This window comes from Seriola aureovittata, chromosome 15 (assembly GCF_021018895.1).
Source record: "Seriola aureovittata isolate HTS-2021-v1 ecotype China chromosome 15, ASM2101889v1, whole genome shotgun sequence".
NCBI lineage: Eukaryota > Metazoa > Chordata > Actinopteri > Carangiformes > Carangidae > Seriola > Seriola aureovittata.
The window spans coordinates 14007486-14026555 of NC_079378.1; the positions used below are offsets into that span (position 1 = coordinate 14007486).

The following is a 19070-nucleotide window of genomic DNA, read 5'->3' on the forward strand; positions in this document are numbered from 1 at the left end:
CTTACAGATACCCATCTTCACTGCACCTCTCACTGCTGCACAATTCTGCCTCAATCTTCAAATTCTTTGTTTACAATGGATGTAAATGATCTGTTTTGCTTTGAGATAATAGCTTCCCACCTTTCCACAGGTTTTATTTTTGTGTGTGGATGAGCATAGACATAGGTACATACATCTCATATATATATATATATATATATATATATATATATATATATACACTTCACTTTAGGAATCCTCCAGACAAGCTTTATAGTATTTTAAAACTCAGAAAATCTCAAAATGACTTGAATTTAAACATTTTTTGCAGTGTGTCTCATACGGTGATCCCCCCCCCTCGTTTCTCCCCCACTTCGCTTAGCCTCGGGTCTTCGTGATTGGCTCACCTTTCATGTCCATCAAAACGGTGTGGGCGGGACTCAAACAATCCACTCGTGTTCCCTGCACTGTGAACTGTGCGCCACAGCAGACCAAGAGCTGGGGCAGGCAGTAGTTCAGCAGCGGCACTATCTACTGTGTTACCAGAGGACGACTGTTCTCACTCTCTGAGCCTGACTGCTGGTGTTCAGAGTCCCGTACAAACTGACCCTGTACCTTACCGCTGGTGCATCTCTGAGAAAAAATATCCAGACTGTTGTGTGGTTTTTTTTTGTTTTGTTTTTTTTTGAGGAGCGAGAGCATTTCCGTCCTCAAAAAGCATCACAGTCTACGGGGTCGCGAAGTCGGTTGTGTTAACCCCCTCTTTTTCTCCCAGGGACGCACAAAAGACGCACTCCCAAGTCCACCTGGATAGCTGACAAAGCCGTCCGGTCCGGTTCGAGGTTCAGTGGGGAGAGACGGTGAGGAGGAGAGAAATTAGCGCGGAAAGGCAAGAGCAGAGACGCGGAGAAGACAGGATGAATCTCAAGAATCATTTGATTTTCACCCTCTACACTATTTATGGGATTCTTCTGAAAGGTGAGCCATGGGACGGGTGGTGCGAACGTGCACGTGTGTTTGTGTGCGTTAGCTACGTGTACGTGTGTGTTTGTGTGTGCGCGCGTGCGTGTGTGTGTGTGTACGCGCGCATGTTGCAGGCCAGCAGCAGGGCAGGACGATCAAGGGGCAGAACGCGCGGTCACACGCGGGTCCTGGCGGAAAGATGTGGGGCTCTCTCTCTCTCTCTCTCTGTGTTGCCCTCTTTCTTTCTTCCTCTTTCTCTCTCTCTCTCACACACACACACACACACACACTCATATTCGTGTGTGTCTGTGCCTGCGCAAGTGTGTACGTGCGCTGAATGTGCGTGCGTTTTGTCTGCAAACGTGCGTGATGTGAGGCAGCTCCAGAGAGAGAGCGTGTCCTGTAACATTGGGGGAATCACTCTGGTGTTAATGTTGAGGAATGGGGGGGGGGGGTCCTGTTTTTACAATGGTGTGCTCAGGACACGACCCGAGCACGACTGTGAAGCCATAGGCAGCGTGGTGAGTCTCCTGCATGTGTGCTCTTGTTTCCTGTGCGTGAGTGGCAATGGGGGTGAAAAAAAAAAAAAAAAACATGAGCCCGCTAGGAAGACACACCTCACCGTGAAATAACCAGCCCCGCGGTTGTTTTTTTGACTCGCAGCACTTGGATGAGTCATAGAGACACTGGACGGGTTTTACGCACCGAACTGTTTGATGCTCGCTGATTACGGCAACTTTAGGAGCTGGTTGTAATGCGGGGCATTTCCACTCAAGTGTATTTTCTTCATTTCTTATGACGCGTGCTTTCTCTGTACAGGTGTGGCGTCTGTGGTTAGTGCGCACAGTCAGCGCCAGTGTGTTGTGTGCCCGCATCAGGTTTTAACGAAGGAACAGGTGCACAAGGCCTGATAGGAATGACAGGCTTCTGCTTTCCCATAAGTTTGTTTAACGGTATTATATCAGTTAACATTAAGGTCGCTCTTCCTCTCAGATTAATCCGCATATATCCGATATGTATGACGCTGTACCAGTGGTTTCTGTGCTAACCGTCCAGTTTACAAGATGGAAATCAATTTGACGACGACTGAACTCAACTATCTGTGAACATAACTCTGATCTTCTGACTCGTTGTGATGATTATTTGATAAACAGCTCGCTGTGGTGTTAAGACGACGGAGGACCTGGCTGTAAACATGAGACTAAGGTGACTTTGGGGGTCAAGGTCACAGTGAAATGCGCTTCTGTGCGTTCCATAGGCTACGTTTAAGTAAAGCTGCAATAGATAAATAACAGTGAAACAGCCAAATGAAATGAAAAAGCCTTTGCCGAAGCAGTTCCAGCTTACACAGTTTTTTTTCTTTTAAGCTTTCATTTCTCATCTATCAGTAAATGTCAAAGTAACAGCAGAGGAGAGGCCAACATGGAAAAGACCTGTGAATCCTGTGGCTACAATCATTTGATGGGGCCCGAGTAGAGAATTCATGTCTGCTTAATTGTACCTCGAATTGGAATTTGGGTTTCATCAACAAAATTCTTGTTTTCATATAAGGCTCCTGTTTGTGAGGACACATACCACACTTCATGCACAAGCATCTTCAGCACTGTGTCTGCTGTGTTGAATGGTTTTTTAAAATATTTTTCTTCCAGACTAGTTCCACTTCTAATGAATCTGACACAAAATTGCACAAGTGCAAACCTGCCATATTTCTCTGTGGTTATTTCTCAATATGCTTAAGCACACTGTAGAAGTCTGGACACATCCAAGGACATATAACAGAATTTCTTTTCTTTTTTTTTCTTTTTTTTTTTTACCAGTCTATGTGCAGAGTTAAAGAGGGAACTCTTCTTCTTGAGTTTCTGGACTGGTACAGTCACACTGTTTATAACAGTGGCAGGAAGGGTGATGGATTTACTCCGAAACAACTGTCAGTCTAACAGCAGGGCCACATATGCCACACTGAGCTGCAGTCTTGTGATATGAAGTCCACTTCATCCCACTCAGATCATATCAAGGTGTATTTAAGGCATTGGGTAACACATTTTTTTTTTTTTTAACATGAAAGACAAAATTAGCATCATCTTGACTTTAACTGCCGTTTCCCAACACGAATAAATGAGAAATCCCGAATGAGAGATCATTTGCACTTGATTCCCTTGATCATTTGTTGTTGTCTCTTTGATGTGTGTGTGTGTGTGCATATGAGTGAGAGAGAGAGAGGGGAAGAGAGTGAAAGCAGTCCGTCCTTAATAACCAGACATGATTAAGGCCATCCTTGACTTAATGAATTGGTATGTAATGAGGTATCTTAGGGTATCTGGTCTATCTGACAGCTCATACTGCAGCGTTTATTGACGTTCCAGAGCCTTTCTTTTCCTCTTTACTCTTCCTAAGGGGCGGCACACTCATTATGACTGTGTGTTTGTGTATGTGTGTGTGTGTGTTTGCATATATTCCTGCAAATGTGTGACCTGCTTGTATAGCTTATGAAGAGACCCTAAGCAAAGACATAAGCATGCTGGTAAGAGCCCGGTGCATGTCACATGTGTGGCTCCTCACCCCACACACACACACACACACACACACACACACACACACACACACACACACACACACACACACACACCAATCTCTTTCTCTTCCACTCTCCTCCTCACCCTGAAGAGGATAATGCTAGGCTGCTTGATTTGAACAGTCATCTCTTGGTGCAAGACCTATTATTGTATAGGTTCCACACAGCAGGCAGGTCAGCCTCCACCTGAATGAAGTCCGTCTAGCTGCAGCCACATCCGCACGCTCCACAAATGACAGCTGTTTCAGCCCCTTTTGGCCCCGCGCCAGCTGGACTCAGAGATCCAGATCCACATCACTGTCGCCGACTGGACCTGCGCAATAGTGCGACCGCGGAAAGTGTTGTGATGGAGGTTGTTGTTTACCAACAGGCCGAGTTGTTAACATATTATCCGCTGTGTCTCATGTGCCCATGCCGAAGCCAGAGAAAACAGCCTGTTATGCAAATGGGCCTCTTACGTAAGAGCTTGTAGCCGAGCGGCAGGCGGCGAGGGGCGAGAGAGGCAGAGAGCGACAGAGGAAAAGAGGGAGATGTTCTCGAATAGAGGAGTTGATGTAAGAGTAATGTGGGAGGAGAGGTGTGGAGGAGGAATGTGCAGTCTTCTCAACTAAAGTGTGTGATGTGTGCACTGGTTGTTGTTTGCTGTTTGGATGTCTGTTTATCTCTGCTGCTCTGTCTGTTTCCTGTCGCTCTGCCCGCCTGGTAGACTGCCTGTTTTGAACTCTGATCTTGCTAGCCTAAATACAAACCCCCGCCGAGGGATGTGTTTATCCCCGCAGTGAGTCTAAGCTGCTGAAGGCTGACCCTCCATCCCTCTGTACTTCCGTCCATTCCTCCCTCACTTTATCCTCCCATCCTGGTGTGGAGCTTTGTATCACAGCAGCGTGGGAAAGCTTCTGATAACAAGCGGCCTTGTGTGTGTGTGTTTGTGTGTTTGCAGAGCCACTGATTACACGGGATAAACAAGATGTTCTCTCTTTCTTGCTCACTTCCACTCTCCCTCCTACTTCTGTGTGTTTGGAATGTATTCATTTCCATGGCTGGGCTTTGATGGGTAGAACATGTGAGGTGCTCTGTACCTTATACCAGTGCCATGAAGCTTCAATGCTGAAAAATCCTCTGTAGAGCAGCACTGGGTCAATGTGCATCACACAGACACTCAGACACACACACGCACACACACACACCGAGCTCCGCTGTGGATTCATTGCTGCTCTGCCAAGGGATTTCCCGTGATCAAAGCCAGTCTTTTGTTAGTCCAGGTGTTAAAAAAGTTAAAACAGAAAGGAGGAGGAGGCCGGAGGGGAACGTGGAAGGATTTGGAGCTTTCAAGCTCTCATGGCAGAGCAGAAATGCACCTCTCCAGAAGAGCTCCAGTAACACGGAACAGTGATCCTGCCACCTGTCCCGACTCTTTCTCATATCTGTAAACTTGTGCATTTGGAGAAGGTTTTGCTTGGGGGAATGTGCAGCTACGACAAGTTGAATTCAGACGCTCTGACGGTGTGTTTAGACACAGGGATAAAATGAGGCAGGAAGAGGGAGTTGGCCAGTCATTGTTATGCTTAATAAACACATAATCGCAGATGGCAGAGACTCAAAAACGCACCTAGCACCTAAAAGTTTTAAGCTGTATGCAAATGTCTCTGGAGTGCAGAGTGCCAACCAATAGCTCAGCTCCCAAACCAGCTTGTGGAAATCTCCTCGGCTTTTATGATCTTCCAGTATAGGATGCACCCACAGTGAACGACACAGAACAGACTGCAATGCCAGCCATTCCCTTAAAACAAACAAACAAAAAAAAAAACACCAGTAAAATTATATTATATACTCTTTGTTTGTCTTAATGGCAACTTCAGAAACATCTCAGATACAGAAAAACACCCCAGAAAACATCTGCCAGAAAGCCCAATGTTTAAATTACTGTATTTTCTCTTTGCTAAATATCCAAGAAAGCTACAGATGTAGTGAGAGGCAAGATCCAATCTGCCTGAATGTCTGAACACACCGATATGGAGACTATGTCTTCTGAGAATATGGCTTTACAATATGCCAGCTGCTGAGGTTTCTTACAGTAGATAACTTCCAGGTCTCCAGCTTGCTGCAGTGTGTGGGCACTGACATCAACTGAGCTTTAAAGCAGTCATTCAGCTCAATGGATTCTGTTGTATAAGGCTTTACTGATCCTGGCAACTGTCTCCTGAAAATAGAATAAATACTCCTGAGTAATTGGCTGTGTGATGGAAATGATGCACCATCATGGATGGTTGTATAAATCATTGCACATTTCAAGCAAACAAATAAAAAAAACAAAACAAAAAAAAAAACATTTACAATTATGTTTTCAGGCTTAAATTGAAGAACATGTCACATTTCCAAGATAGTAATTTAATTCTAACAAATAGTATGTTATTTTAGCCAAAGTTATTATCTAATAGTCATATGTTGATGATGCTGTGAGCTAATGGCTTCCTGGTTACAGATACAGTACATGTCAACCACGTCTCTAATCCCCCCTTTTTTTCTTTTTTTTTTTTTTGCTGAGAACCAATGTAGAATAAATGTAGATTTTTTATTTTGGCATCAAGGCTGCGTTTCATAACTCTTTGGCAAAGTCTAATTTAAAGCCAGCCCAGAGCGAGAGAAGGGAGAGATCAAATGCAGCCTCCCATGGAGAACGGTGAGACTACAAGCCCACAGGTGGATTCAGCTGCAGCAGCGGCAGCGGCAGACAGTGGGTTTACACCCTAAATAGACCTCGCAGTAGGGGAAAGAAGTACTTGCAAGCTCAGCTAACCTATCAGCTGATGGGGCTTTTTCTTCAAAGTTAACATGTAGCTATTTATGTGCACAAGTCAGAATATGAATTCATGTGCATTTAGTGTTGTGATAAGAGACTGCAAGTTGCCAGATGCTCAAACGCAGAAACAAATAAACTGCTCTTAATGTTGGAGGTTGCATAAGGCGTTCATTTTTCTGATGAGCTTGAATGATCAACTTTCTCTGCTCTGTGAACTATAGCATCGATTCGATATGATACATCATCCTCCTAAAGAGGCGGAGGGATTTTTAGGATTACCTCTTCAGTCAATTTATCTGGTGCGTCTTGATTGACAAGCAAGCTTCTGGGATGTTTGGCGTCTTTTGTTTGCATTAGACTTTAGCGATTAGATGTAATCTACCAATACAAATGGGACACAAGCGCACATACTGGCGAAGGCATGTTTATTGGGTGCGAGCGCGTCTGCCTGTGTGTACGCGTGCATGCATATGTGATGTCTGTATTAGCATTGAATTCCAAAGGATTAGCGAGTGGCTAATCTGAAGCTCCAGTCTTTGACAAGCCATGTGTCACTAATCTCAGACACTCCAGAATAAAGAGACACAGACACAATCACCTTTTTGGATTAAAACTCTCCACACAGAGGGGGTTGTAATCTTTCACTCAAACCGGGGAAAAAGTACAAGAAGGTTCAGAATGGAAGAAAAAAGGGAAAATAAAGAAAACACAAGACAGTGACATTACTTTCTCTCTCTCTCTCGCCAGCTCGCTTTCTCTCTCTCTCTCTCCCTCTCTGACACACACACACACACACACACACGTGCTTGCAAATAAACAAACAAATGAAGTGGGTTGATTTAAAATGCACTTGCAGTTGAACCTGACATGCTCTACAGGTTCATGTATCGTTCCCCTCTCTTAACAACTCTTAGCCTAGATAATGTTCTTTTTATGTTATGTGCCCTTTCATCTGACAGCTCCTTTTCATACAATTCCCTGAGGGCCAGAGTCTGGAGACTTGGTAGTACATGTTACAGTAATCATTTTTCTTCAACAGAGATAAAGATATGGACGGCCGTGACTCCGCTGACTCCCTCAGCTCTCCTGCCCCAACTCTGATATTGTTTGGGGACTCTGTGTCTGTTCTTGACAGAAATGAATTCATCCAAAGCAAAGTAGTTGCCTGTTTTGTGTACAGAGATATTCTTACACACACAGCCATATTGTATGTGTACACCAAAAAAATATACAGACTCACGCACATACATATGCACACTTATGCACACAAGGACCCGGCAGTGTAAAGACAAGAGCGGTGAGAAAACAGCAGACAAATGTTTTCACGGAGCGTGTTTGATCTGATAATGTGGACTAAACAGGGGATGAAGTTTGGAAAGTGTGGCATTTTTCTTATTTTGACTTTTCTGCTGCTGTTTTTTATGACCCAGATTCAGGGATATCTTTGTCTGTCCACATACACAGACATGTTTTTCAGTCAAAATTAGGGTTGACAGGAAGAGTACATTCACAGGGAATATGTTGGAAAAAGGTTGGAAGCAGAGAAATTTCAGAATAGGGATAGGAGAGAAAGATACAACTGCTTTTCCCATGCTCTTAGATTTGGGGTTAACAAACCAAGAATTTTTCTGTTCTCATGAAATGAACCCATATCCGCAGAAAATCCCACAGGTGGTCCCCGAGTCACTATTCATATTTCTTCCAAATCACTGCTGCTACGCCATAATCCCCAAAATGACCTGCATCCCCTTTTTAATGACAGTGTTCAATTCCTCTTGATGGCTATTCTAATGGATACTCACACTTGTCCATTTCTCTTTGCTATAATTTTGTTTAAAGTCAGACTCAAATTGCAGCTAGGTTAGTGTATATGCTTCACCGTAATGCTCTGGTTCTGTAACGTCATGCAAAATGCTTAACTTGCTTAACTTGTACTTATACAACAACAATATGGAATTATGGCATGATACTAATTGAAAAGCAGGATTTTCTGCATCCACACATACACATCTATGCACTTGTTTTAGCATTATGGTCTCAGAGGAAGCCAAGAAGTAGCTAAAGCTAATTGAAATATAATTCCCTGAAGACACATGTTCATGTTAATTGACTTTCTGTGTGTGCCTGTGTTTGTGTGCGAGTGTGTGTGTGTTTTTGTATTCATATTATCGCCAGAAGTCACTTTCTAGTCCCTTGTCTAATCATCGTCCCCGCACATCTTAATTCGGTCTTTGAAAGCTATTAGACACTCTTTTGCATGAGCACCATTTCTAAACACATCTAATGTAGTGAAATTATGCAGGTAGAATCCACTGATGTTGTCTGAAACTCGCTCCCTCCACTGTGGCTGCTGCACACGGTACATCCAAGCAAGTTTTTAGATTGGGAGCAAAAGGAGGATTACGCAATAGTGTGTGTGTGCCTGTGCGTGCGCGCAGGTTTCTGTGTGCGTGTGTGAAACTAGAGAGAACAAACATTATATTTAAAGGCTGTAATTAGATGATTGCTTTTGAGAAATACAGGTATTACATTTCATCCGACTGAAAAGGTTTCACACCATGAACCGATAACACCTGTGAACAGACACGCCCACGCAGCACCACACACACACACACACACACACACACACACACACAGAAAGACAATATAACCATCAACATTAGATTCATATGTTTAGACGGTGCATGGTACAGAGGAGGATTCGATCTGAGCATCAGATTTGCAAACCGACTGACATGAGGTGGACGTTCAGAAGAGGCTCCTTTAATGCACTCGGTATTTACTTCCTTGTTTGTGCAAATACAGGCATTCACTTGTGATGTTGGCTTTACCATTTTCATCCCTGCTGTCATACTGTCTGATGTCTTCCCTTCAATCAGGCTCATCTGGATCCCGTATGGATCCTGTTTCTGAGTATTCCAAAATCCTATATTGGTTCTAAGTTTGGAGTCTGGCCGCTGTCTGTGTAATGATTGCTCCAGGCCTGTTGTAGAGGGGAGGGAAGATGGAGTCAAGTGAGACAATTTATAACAGTTAAAAACCAAATGAACTGAGACCCTTGGCTTGGGTGAGTGAGCGGCAGCATACATAATGCGCCTTAGGGATTTCTTCTCCACACACACACATACACACACACACACACACACACACTGTGCACAGCACAATGTGTCCAAGCTAGCAAACACATAGCACACAGAAAAACACAGCCCCCTCCACCATCTGTCTCAGTTTGCCACATTGCAAATCCATTCTATGCTACACAACATTATTGCCCCCCCCCCCCCCCCATCCTAAGTGGCACACACCCCTAAGCTTACTTCCACTATCCTACTCAGTGGAACGGTAACAATTTGCTACTGCATACACATCTTTGTTAAAGATGCTGTGGCATGTTTCCAGCTGGATTTTTAATACATATTTTCATGCTCCATTTGAATTTTTTTGTAAGTTGGTGTTTAGCATTGATGCTTTGAGATTTTACAAGCCTGTTTGCTTGTTCCTGCTGCTTAATGTGAGAATCTGTGTGACAAGATTTTTTTTTTGTTTTTCAACCGGTCCCTGTTGAACTGACACTGGACTTTTAATAATCCTGCCTCTTCCAGAATTATTCATTTTTGTATTTTGGCAGAAAGATTTAACACTTGCACTTGCACACTGCATGAATCTGGCAAGGGTTTGGCTCAGTGGTTTTATAGCTATCTCATCTGCAGTCCTAATCAAAAAGCTTCCCCAGTCCTGAACCTCCTGCTGAGGAAACAAAGAAGTTATTATGTTTTTAAATGGTCTCCAATTACGGGTAATTTCACCGTCTATCTTAAAGCTATTTGCTTTTCTCTCACTTTGCTCTGGTTGAGCAGAGCGAGCATTGTGCTTTGCAAAAACAAGTAGACAAGTTAGACATGCAGCAGATGCATTCTTTTGGAAAGCAGAATGGTCTTCCTTTCTTCGCACATCCTCTCTGTCTGTCTTCATCTCTTATCATTACAAATGGGAAACACGGTTAACTCAATTCCTCCTTTATCTTCCTCATTAGTGTTTGTCTCACAGTGCACTCAATTACTCAGTCCATCACTCTCCTATACCCACAAGTCAAAAGCTTCCACTGGCTGAACTGAGTCAAAATTCTTATAGTTAGACTCCAGTAAGACTCATTAGTGAGAAGAGAACGAGGCCAAAACTGTGCATTTGTGTTCTTGACGTGAACATTTTTCAATCCGTGATGTGGGGTATCGCAGCACTGTTTGTGTGCTTCAAAACTGTCTTAAGGAGTATAGCCGAGTCATTTTTGCAGCCTAATGCTTCGGTTTGATGCTTACATAACTTTTACACCATGAGTCACAGCTTTACCACTATGGCATTTTCGATTTTTTTTTTTAATGTTAATCTCTGGCCCACCTGCGAGGTGAATTTAGCACAGCTGGATTAGTTTTGACAGATTGGATTTCAGTTGTAACCTTCGCTGTACGTTCTGGCTTTTGGCAGGAGTCATTTATTTTTGGATTGTATGACATTTCATTAATAACAGCTTTTTTTTTCTTTTTTTTTCAGCAGGGAATTTATCAACATTATTGTTTTTAAAAAATTGTTATTGCTCCTGGTAGTATTATTGTAAGAGCTCATATAATTTGGCCATTTTATAAGAGGAGCAAAAGGCTGTCTTTGCAAAAAAAAAAAAAAACTGACCCGCAGGAAATGCAGAATGCAAAGGTCAAACAATTACAATCATGAATCATAAGCAAAGGGCTTTAGAAGTTTCTCTCACCCATTGCTTCCCTGTCTCACTCTGCAAATTCTTACGATGGCTGCAACTCCACACTAGTTTGCCAACATGCTAATGCTGCTGTATGTGTTTCCAGTTCAAATGGACCAGCTAATGCTAATCTGAGCTAATCCTCTGAGAAGCACCCTGAGAGCAACATTATCATGCTAGTCTGTAGTTGAGATGGAGAATGGACGAGTAAATGGTGAATGGAGACACTGGCATAGCAAGTATTAAATCGTAACAGCTGACACGCACAAATCCTCACACCAGTGGTCACCTTCCAACGCCCAGTCTCTCCATACACACACACACACACATACATAAATACCCACAGACACACACAATGCACACACACAGAGCTGCAGACATGAGCTTTTATTGGAGATACAGACCCAAAATCTGCAGGCACGACAGTAGTAATGAGACAGTGTTAACCACAGCTGCACTGAGCTGGTAAATGGTAGCCTGCTCTCCAGGACTAAGCGCTGACCCTAAGCCCCTTGTCGTAATGCGCTTGTCACCCTAATCCTGACCTTATTAAAAGTGAGCCTCTAACCAAAAAGAAGCCATATCCTCAGATTATAGTGGTTCCTCAATACAGCCGGTCCTAGCCCCGCCTCTTTGACGAGAGGTGACCTTCACACTTCTTAATCCTGGAGCCACCTTTCACCCCCATAGGCATATGATGGCAGAGCTGGAGTTGCATTTGAATTTCCACTGAAAAATGATGCCATTTGTTTAGAAAGAACTCCGGGGCAGAATCCATAAATAGTAAGCAATGGCAATATGAGATTTTCTGTTTAGATATGGATCATGTCTGTGCTCATCTATCGCAGTGCAATGTGATTCCCTGCATTACAGAGAGTATTGCTCCGTATCATATTGCACATGGCAGCAAGAAATAATTTGCGTGTAATATGAAATAATACGAAATTTTTTCTGTCAGCAGTAGATTCACACTACTTGCACCACATGTTCGTATCCTCATGGCAAATATACTGTATGGTGATGACGATGTTTTTCTTATCTGAGATCTTTAATGGAAAGCCGTAGTTTTTGATGTATATTCCGGCGCTAGCCTTGAGGTCTGCTTATGTCCCACATAATAAAGCTCTACTTGTAAGTAAAAAATGAAACTGATCAATGAAAAAGATAATGAGGAAATTGATTAATCGTAGTCTTACCCTGTTGTCTCGTCCACAGATGGCTCTGTCATGCTGTTGGACTTGGTGGAATACGCTGATTCCAGTGACTGTTATTCACATGTTTGGGTTTATTATGTCTGCAGAGAGATATTGCTGCATATATGGGTTTTTCCCTCTCATAGATTGAACATGTGACATTTAAAGCGGAGACACGATGCACAGTGAGGTGCTGTTTCAAACAGAAATGTAATTCTGTCATCTTTTAATGAGGGATAAAACCAGAGACTTCTCCTGAAACGTACTTGTGAAGCAAGTAAGTAGACATTTATTTTCTAATTTGTATCAAATTAGGCCTTTTAAAGTATGATGCTATACCAAACAGAAATACTGCTTGAGCTGCTTGCTGTGCTTTAATCCCGTTCCAACTTGATTAGCAAAATTAATAGCATAATCCCTAAAGTCTCAGCAGTTCTCCTGATATCCAGTGGTTACTTGTCATTCAAAGGAGACCACTTCTGATGGAGGAGATAACAGGGAACAGAAAGGTAGCTGGGAGGGGGGGGGGCACAAGCAGACAAAGAGCAGAAAATGCACCAGGGGAAGGTGACGGGTTGTTTTGCGATGTTATGTGAGTATATGTTGTGCCTGTGGCTGGGCTGGGATCCTGAGTGACATGTTACTGGCCACTGCTGTGCCAACTTTCTCTTAAAGCCGCACTGCGATAAAATGAGATGAGACAGGGATGAGGGTAACAACAAAACACTGTGTGTGTGTGTGTGTGTGTGTGTGTGTGTGTGTGTGTGTGTGTGTGTGTGTATGTGTGTGTGTGTGTGTGTGTGTGTGAGTCATAAATGGGTTGAGGGTGAGGGGGATGAGAGAATTAGAGGGATGTTGGGGTAACAGGATGGATGTGGTGGAATAGAGGAATTCCACATCTGCTCCTGCTGCACCATTTACAGAAAGGAATTTGGAGCATAGACAGATTAACCCAGAGAAAAAAATGAAAGGAAGAATAAATAAATGAATGATACAAATGAAAAAGACGGTGTGGCAGAATAAAATAATAATAATAATAATAAATAAAAAAAAAAAGCAAGAGCCAAAAAAAGAGCAACTATGCATGAGATATTCAGGAAATGAGCCTTGACACCGCTTCAATCTTGTGCACAAACACATACACTCACACACACCATCTCACAAATGCAAATGGTATACACAAGCTGTGTTTGAACCCTTTATTATGTATGTAGATACAATCGCAGAGATAAACAATAATGAAGAGGTGATGTTTCCGAAGGTCCATTTCATCTCACTGTTTGAAAAACATCCTGAATGCAATAAATTGTTGTTTCACATATTTGTTTTTTTTTTTTCCCCTCCGAACATTTATTTTTTCAAGATAATTATGGGCGATGCATAATAATACACATATAGCATAAAAAAAGCTTTTGATGCCAACATTTTCCATTTCTTTTTGCAAAACGTGCTGCTCGCCAGACGTCGAGGCGATTGGATTGTCCTCCAGATAGAAATGCAAATGGCTCAGTCAAAAGTAGTGTCTTTATGTGCATGTCTTCAGTCTGAAAAGGAAGCTGGGTTTTCATTCCTACTTGCTTCTCACTTTTTTTTTTCTTTTTTTTCTCTCGAGACATGTTTGTGTATCTTCCTCTTTATGTCTCTCCCTCCACACCTTCACGCTCTTTCCTCCCTATCTGGATGTTTCATTTCTCTCTCTTAGCCCCCGACATCTCACTCTCCAGCGTCACCCGGGGCTTTCATCTTGGCAGGGTGCTTCCTTTATGAGAATACTCCAATGGGCAGACAAGCGCCCTTGTCAGACACTATTCATTGCACTTGCATAGATATGAAAAGTGTTTTAACAAGCACCACTGAGTTTTGTGATGCGGCGGAAACTGCATAACAATGGCAATGCAGATCCTGTGACCAAATTAAAGACGCAGTGAAGTTTGGAGACAGTTATGTTGACGTCCTTGTCAGGAATTAAAGTTCAATGCAGTAGCCCCCAAATGTGGTGAGTATGTTTAGTTGACTTGTCTGTGGAGAATTTTGTCTTATAGGGATGCAGCTGAGAAGTTAACCGAACCGGATACTGTCTCATATTTTCACAATTTCATCTCGTACATTTCATTTAGTGAAAAATATCTACTGAATCTTGGCAATTTCAACAATAACTCCCATTTTGGATTCAGACACAAAGGCAGGCACTGTATAATTAAGTATGTGACCAGTGCCTGAACTTAACTTCCTCTATGAAACCCGCACAGATTGTGGTATGGAAGCCCTCTCATAGAGTGGAGAAAGAGAGCGATTGAGGCACAGAAGCCGTTCATCCATCAGATGAATGGCTTTTAGATGCGACGCCTGGACAGAAACAACCAGTGGGACTTGATGACGTCCCCATGCAAAGTAAAGAGTCTCCCATCAGGTTCTTTTGGGAGGATTTATGCGTTTGCTGATAAATGCCGCTGCAGATGATTTAAGATTGTTCTTCTGGTGGTTGAGGTTGGAATGAGGAGGTGCTGAAAGAGGTGTTTGGCCTGGTAGAAAGGGGGATACACAAAACAGAGGGATAAATGTAACCGAACCTCTTATTTATAACCTTTATATATGTTTTTTTGCATTGACTGTAACAAATCTGCAACCCAAGGAACCTGGGAAGCCTTAGACAGCACTTTTAATAAATACATTTATAGAGATATAAATGTATTTATCTGGCTTCGAAGGCCTATATACATCGTTGTCTAATGTATGTTGAGCAGATAATCCTTCATCATTCATGCGTTGGTAATCTGAGTAAGCCTTGATAACATCATGAAGTGATCATTACTGACTAGCCCTTATGGCGCCTGGAGTGGTCATGTTCACAGCAAGTCTTCAAAAATATCAAATGGACACGAGTGAGGCCAAAATGCCACTTGACTGGTGTAAAGGTTCTGCTATATCATTATGTTGCTGCACTTCTATTTTGGTTCTCTGCCCTGGTCAAAATATGTGAAAGGAATTTGGGGAAACTCTATCCTTTAAAGCAGCTCGATCTTCTACAGGCAGCTACAGCAGAGAAACTAAATGGCTTCAAATGAGGTGATGTCATCATAACAGAGTGTTGTACATCCACTGTATAATGATATAAGCCACAAGGATACTGTCTCTGAAAATATATAAAGCGCCTGCTTTATAGAGCATGACATATAATTTCCTCTCTTCCGAATGATTCCTACAGTGCTCTGTTTCCTTCAGAATACACCCAGGCTGCACTGATGAAACTGTTACACCACAAAGCTACATTCTTTTTGTTCCCTTCTGTGTCCTTTACTCTCTCTTTCTCCCTCTCTCTCTCTTTCTCTCTCTCTGTCTGCGGATGAAGTGAGACTTCAGTTTCATATCAGTGCTACGGCAATTCAGCTGCATAAAGGTTACGTGCATCCAAATGACAGTTAATGTGCAGCAGTCTGTGAGAGGGCTCAGATCATTTCTGACCTAAGCATTTCCGTGTCTTGTCCTGTATAATATGTAGTGTGTAGCATGTAAATTCCCCTAATTGAGTCAAGACCATGATCTGAGCTCCAATCATAATCTTAGATCATAGGACATATATCGGCTGTCTGTCTGTGTGCACATGTACAGAGATGGGAAAGAAAGCTTTCATGTATTTCTGTTTCAGCCATTGGAATATTTTGCAAAGGTTCATTATATAAAAGAACTTGGTATCTCAGTACAAATTCAAGGCTATTGTAAATCTGGTAAATGATTCCTTTAGTAATTGTGTCCGTCTTTAGCTCATTTAGCGTTGTTTGACAAGTATGAAACAGTGACTGAGCCGAGGCCCATTAAGACTACATGTTAACTTCCAAACCATTTTCAAGCTGCTGCTCTGGGCTACTAAAATCCTGATTTTTATAACCGTGAAGTTGTCTGATAAAATCACCATACACATAAGTTAAAGACTAAGACTGCTGCGATTTTCAGCTACTGTATATTGGAAAATGATCGCTCAGGGAGGAAGTCAGCTGCAGTGCGGTCAGTTGTATGAAGGGCACAGAGAGGCATGTCTGCGGAGGGAAAGCCCGAGCTCCCGCTCGTGGGGCAATAGTGCTGACTCTTTTACGGAAGGTAGCTAATGTTTGTCCAAAAAGTCGCTATATTTGTCGCTAGTTGTTTTTTTGAAAATAAAAAAAAAGGTCATCAAAGGGGTCTGATAATCCAACACCCAGCCGACCAATGGTATAACTTCATTCACGTGGCATTCAGTCACAGACATGGGGCTGGCCTTGCTGTTGTGTGAGGTTACTAACCTCGCTGTGAGTTATCTGGTTACATAAAAGAAGACATCATTGGGGTTAGAAGAAATGTGGATGTGACTTTGAATGCAGCCTGTTTGTAGAATTGATCTTAATTTGAGGAGTTAATGGATTTGACTTGGAACAGGATTTCCTGGGGGAGTGTGTTAGACAAAACCTATCACACAACCTCCCAATCTGAGGGCTGCCCATCGATGAAAGCAGGAGTTGTTGGTGGTGGTGTTTGGTGGGCATGGCTGGGTTTGTGTCATAGCAACACAATACTGACATCTGGATACAGCAGCAAGGTGATTGGAGCAGAGCGGGTGTGGAGAAATTGAATTGGTTGTGCTGGAACACCAAAGGCATCTGACAGTGTAGAAAATCTATGAATACAGTCTTTGTGATTGAACTTTTGCTAACCTTTATTTGCCTTATAATTAAAAGTTACCCATAGACAGATAATCGCTTGTATGAAATTAAAATAAATTGTGTGCTGGAGTCAAAACTCAGGTGTTATTCTGACTTCTTGAAATGTTATGGAAAGCTTTAAAATAACACCCAGTCCTATCATCAAGCAGCGGAGGCCACTTAATGGTTAAAAAAGCACATTATACAGGGAAGGACACTGCACTGAACACAAAATGAACCAACTCTTAACAGCCATGTTAATTTGAATTTTAACAAGGCTTGGTCACAGGTTCTGTGGAGTTTTTTTTTTCCCGCTTGTGTTAATTAAATCTGCAGGATGTGTTTGCCAGAACAAAAATTTCAGGCGGAGGAAAAAAAAAAGAAAAGAAAAAAAAAGATGTCAGTATTTTCCACTTTGAGTTGTATTAGGATGAAAACGATGCCATTATTTCAACTCGGTGGCACTTAGCAGACTATTGTGTGGCTCACTGGACTCCATGCCACAGGTGACACAGACACTGTTAATGCAATGAGACTGCATGAAACTTTCATGATGGACAATGACAGTATTTTAAGCTACTGAACAGCCGCAAGAAATCGTGCACCCTTCAAACTTTCTCTCTCTCTCTCTCTCTCTCTCTCTCTCTCTCTCTCTCTCTCTCTCTCTCTCTCTCTCTCTCTCTCTCTCTCTCTCTCTCTCTCTCTCTCTCTCTCTCTGTATGTGTGTCTGTTTGCCTTTTCCTCTGTCTCCTGGAGGGGAAACATGACTTGTTTACAGTGTCTGTAGTGACAACTAAATGAAATCACGTTTCCCATCAGTCAGTGGGCTAATTGAGGCTAGCTCTTCCATTAGCTGTCTGTTCACATCTTCTTTGTAGGGAGCCAGACTAGATCAATGCTTAGCCACAGTCGGATACTTGGGCGCATACACACGCGCGCCCCTTCCTCACGCACTCGCACACACATTTGTGCGCAGTTCAAAGTATATGTGACTTGGAGGTGCAGTCATTTTTGCATCATTTTCTTTTTTCCGTACTGAAAACACAGCTTTATATTACCCGAAAATATTTCAACCAAAGTTTTTTTTTTTTTTTTTTTTCTTTATGCACGAATGTTTGCTTGTGATCCAAATGGAAAAGAAAAATGCTTTCACTGTTGCGTCGGGCTCAGAGAGAGGCGGTGATACAATCAAAGATAATACTTTCACTGCTCTGAATGTATGTTTTAGAGAGTGAGAGAGAGAGTTGAGCTGCTCTTCCTCCATCTTTTGTGTTACAAGGAGGAATCTGGGCTGTTCCCACAGTCTTCGCAAATCTTGCCTTCCCAAATCCCTTTCTCGGTAATTCTGTTGTCCTGCCAACGGTGAGTGAAAGCGCAGAAGTGCATTATGGACTGGTCATGCATGAGTAACAAGGGGCCCCCTCTGAATCTCTCTCTCTCTCTCTCTCTCTCTCTCTCTCTCTCTCTCTCTCTCTCTCTCTCTCTCTCTCTCTCTCTCTCTCTCTCTCTCTCTCTCTCTCTCTCTCTGTATTTTCTCTTTTTCTCTGCCCTGTAGAAGGGAAACCTAGTTATTATGCACTGGCCCTAAGTGGCCCTCTGCTCTTCAGTTATCGCACATGCACGCTCACACCTACTCACCAGTGAACAGAAAAACAAACAAACAAACACCTCAGTATTCATTAGAAACTTTTCCTTCCACCCTTCACTGTAATTAACCCACTCGCACCACCGCTTCTTACATCTTTCTCCCCACCTGTCCCCGGCCTAAATTTCCACCCATGAGTTCATCTGTAACAGTGAGGCAGTGACAGTAAAACTCACCTGGTCTCATATGGCAACAGGCTCTTTCACTGCGGACAAAACAAGTCGAGCCGAGACGCACCTGACTGTGCGACAATCTCCCACACGCCCAGAAAGAGATCATTTCGCTTGTTGGATGAGGCAGCAGTTTCATATTCAGTGTTGCGAGGATTATGGTGATACATTAGTCCAATCTGTGTTGATCTAGGAAAGCAGGAGATGAGCAGCCCGTATGTCAGATTGTCATTTGGATTGGTTTGGGTTTTTATCACGTCTGCTTTGGTCCAGTGTGTGTGTGTGTGTGTGTGTTGGCGAAGCTTTCAAAAGCTGCACGGTTTGG

General features: G+C 42.8%; 1 protein-coding gene across 4 annotated transcripts in view; it reads left to right on the plus strand.

The window, feature by feature from the left end:
• Window positions 1-387: 387 nt before the first annotated feature.
• Window positions 388-19070, plus strand: part of cadm2a (cell adhesion molecule 2a) — a 206174-nt gene continuing 187491 nt past the window's right edge. For 3 of the 4 annotated variants that reach the window (XM_056396986.1, XM_056396987.1, XM_056396988.1), the window contains exon 1: window positions 388-957. In XM_056396986.1, coding sequence (XP_056252961.1) covers window positions 897-957 — 61 coding nt within the window. In that variant the 5' untranslated portion in view covers window positions 388-896. The remainder of the gene's footprint in view (window positions 958-19070) is intronic. The other variant, XM_056396989.1, reaches the window with a different exon arrangement.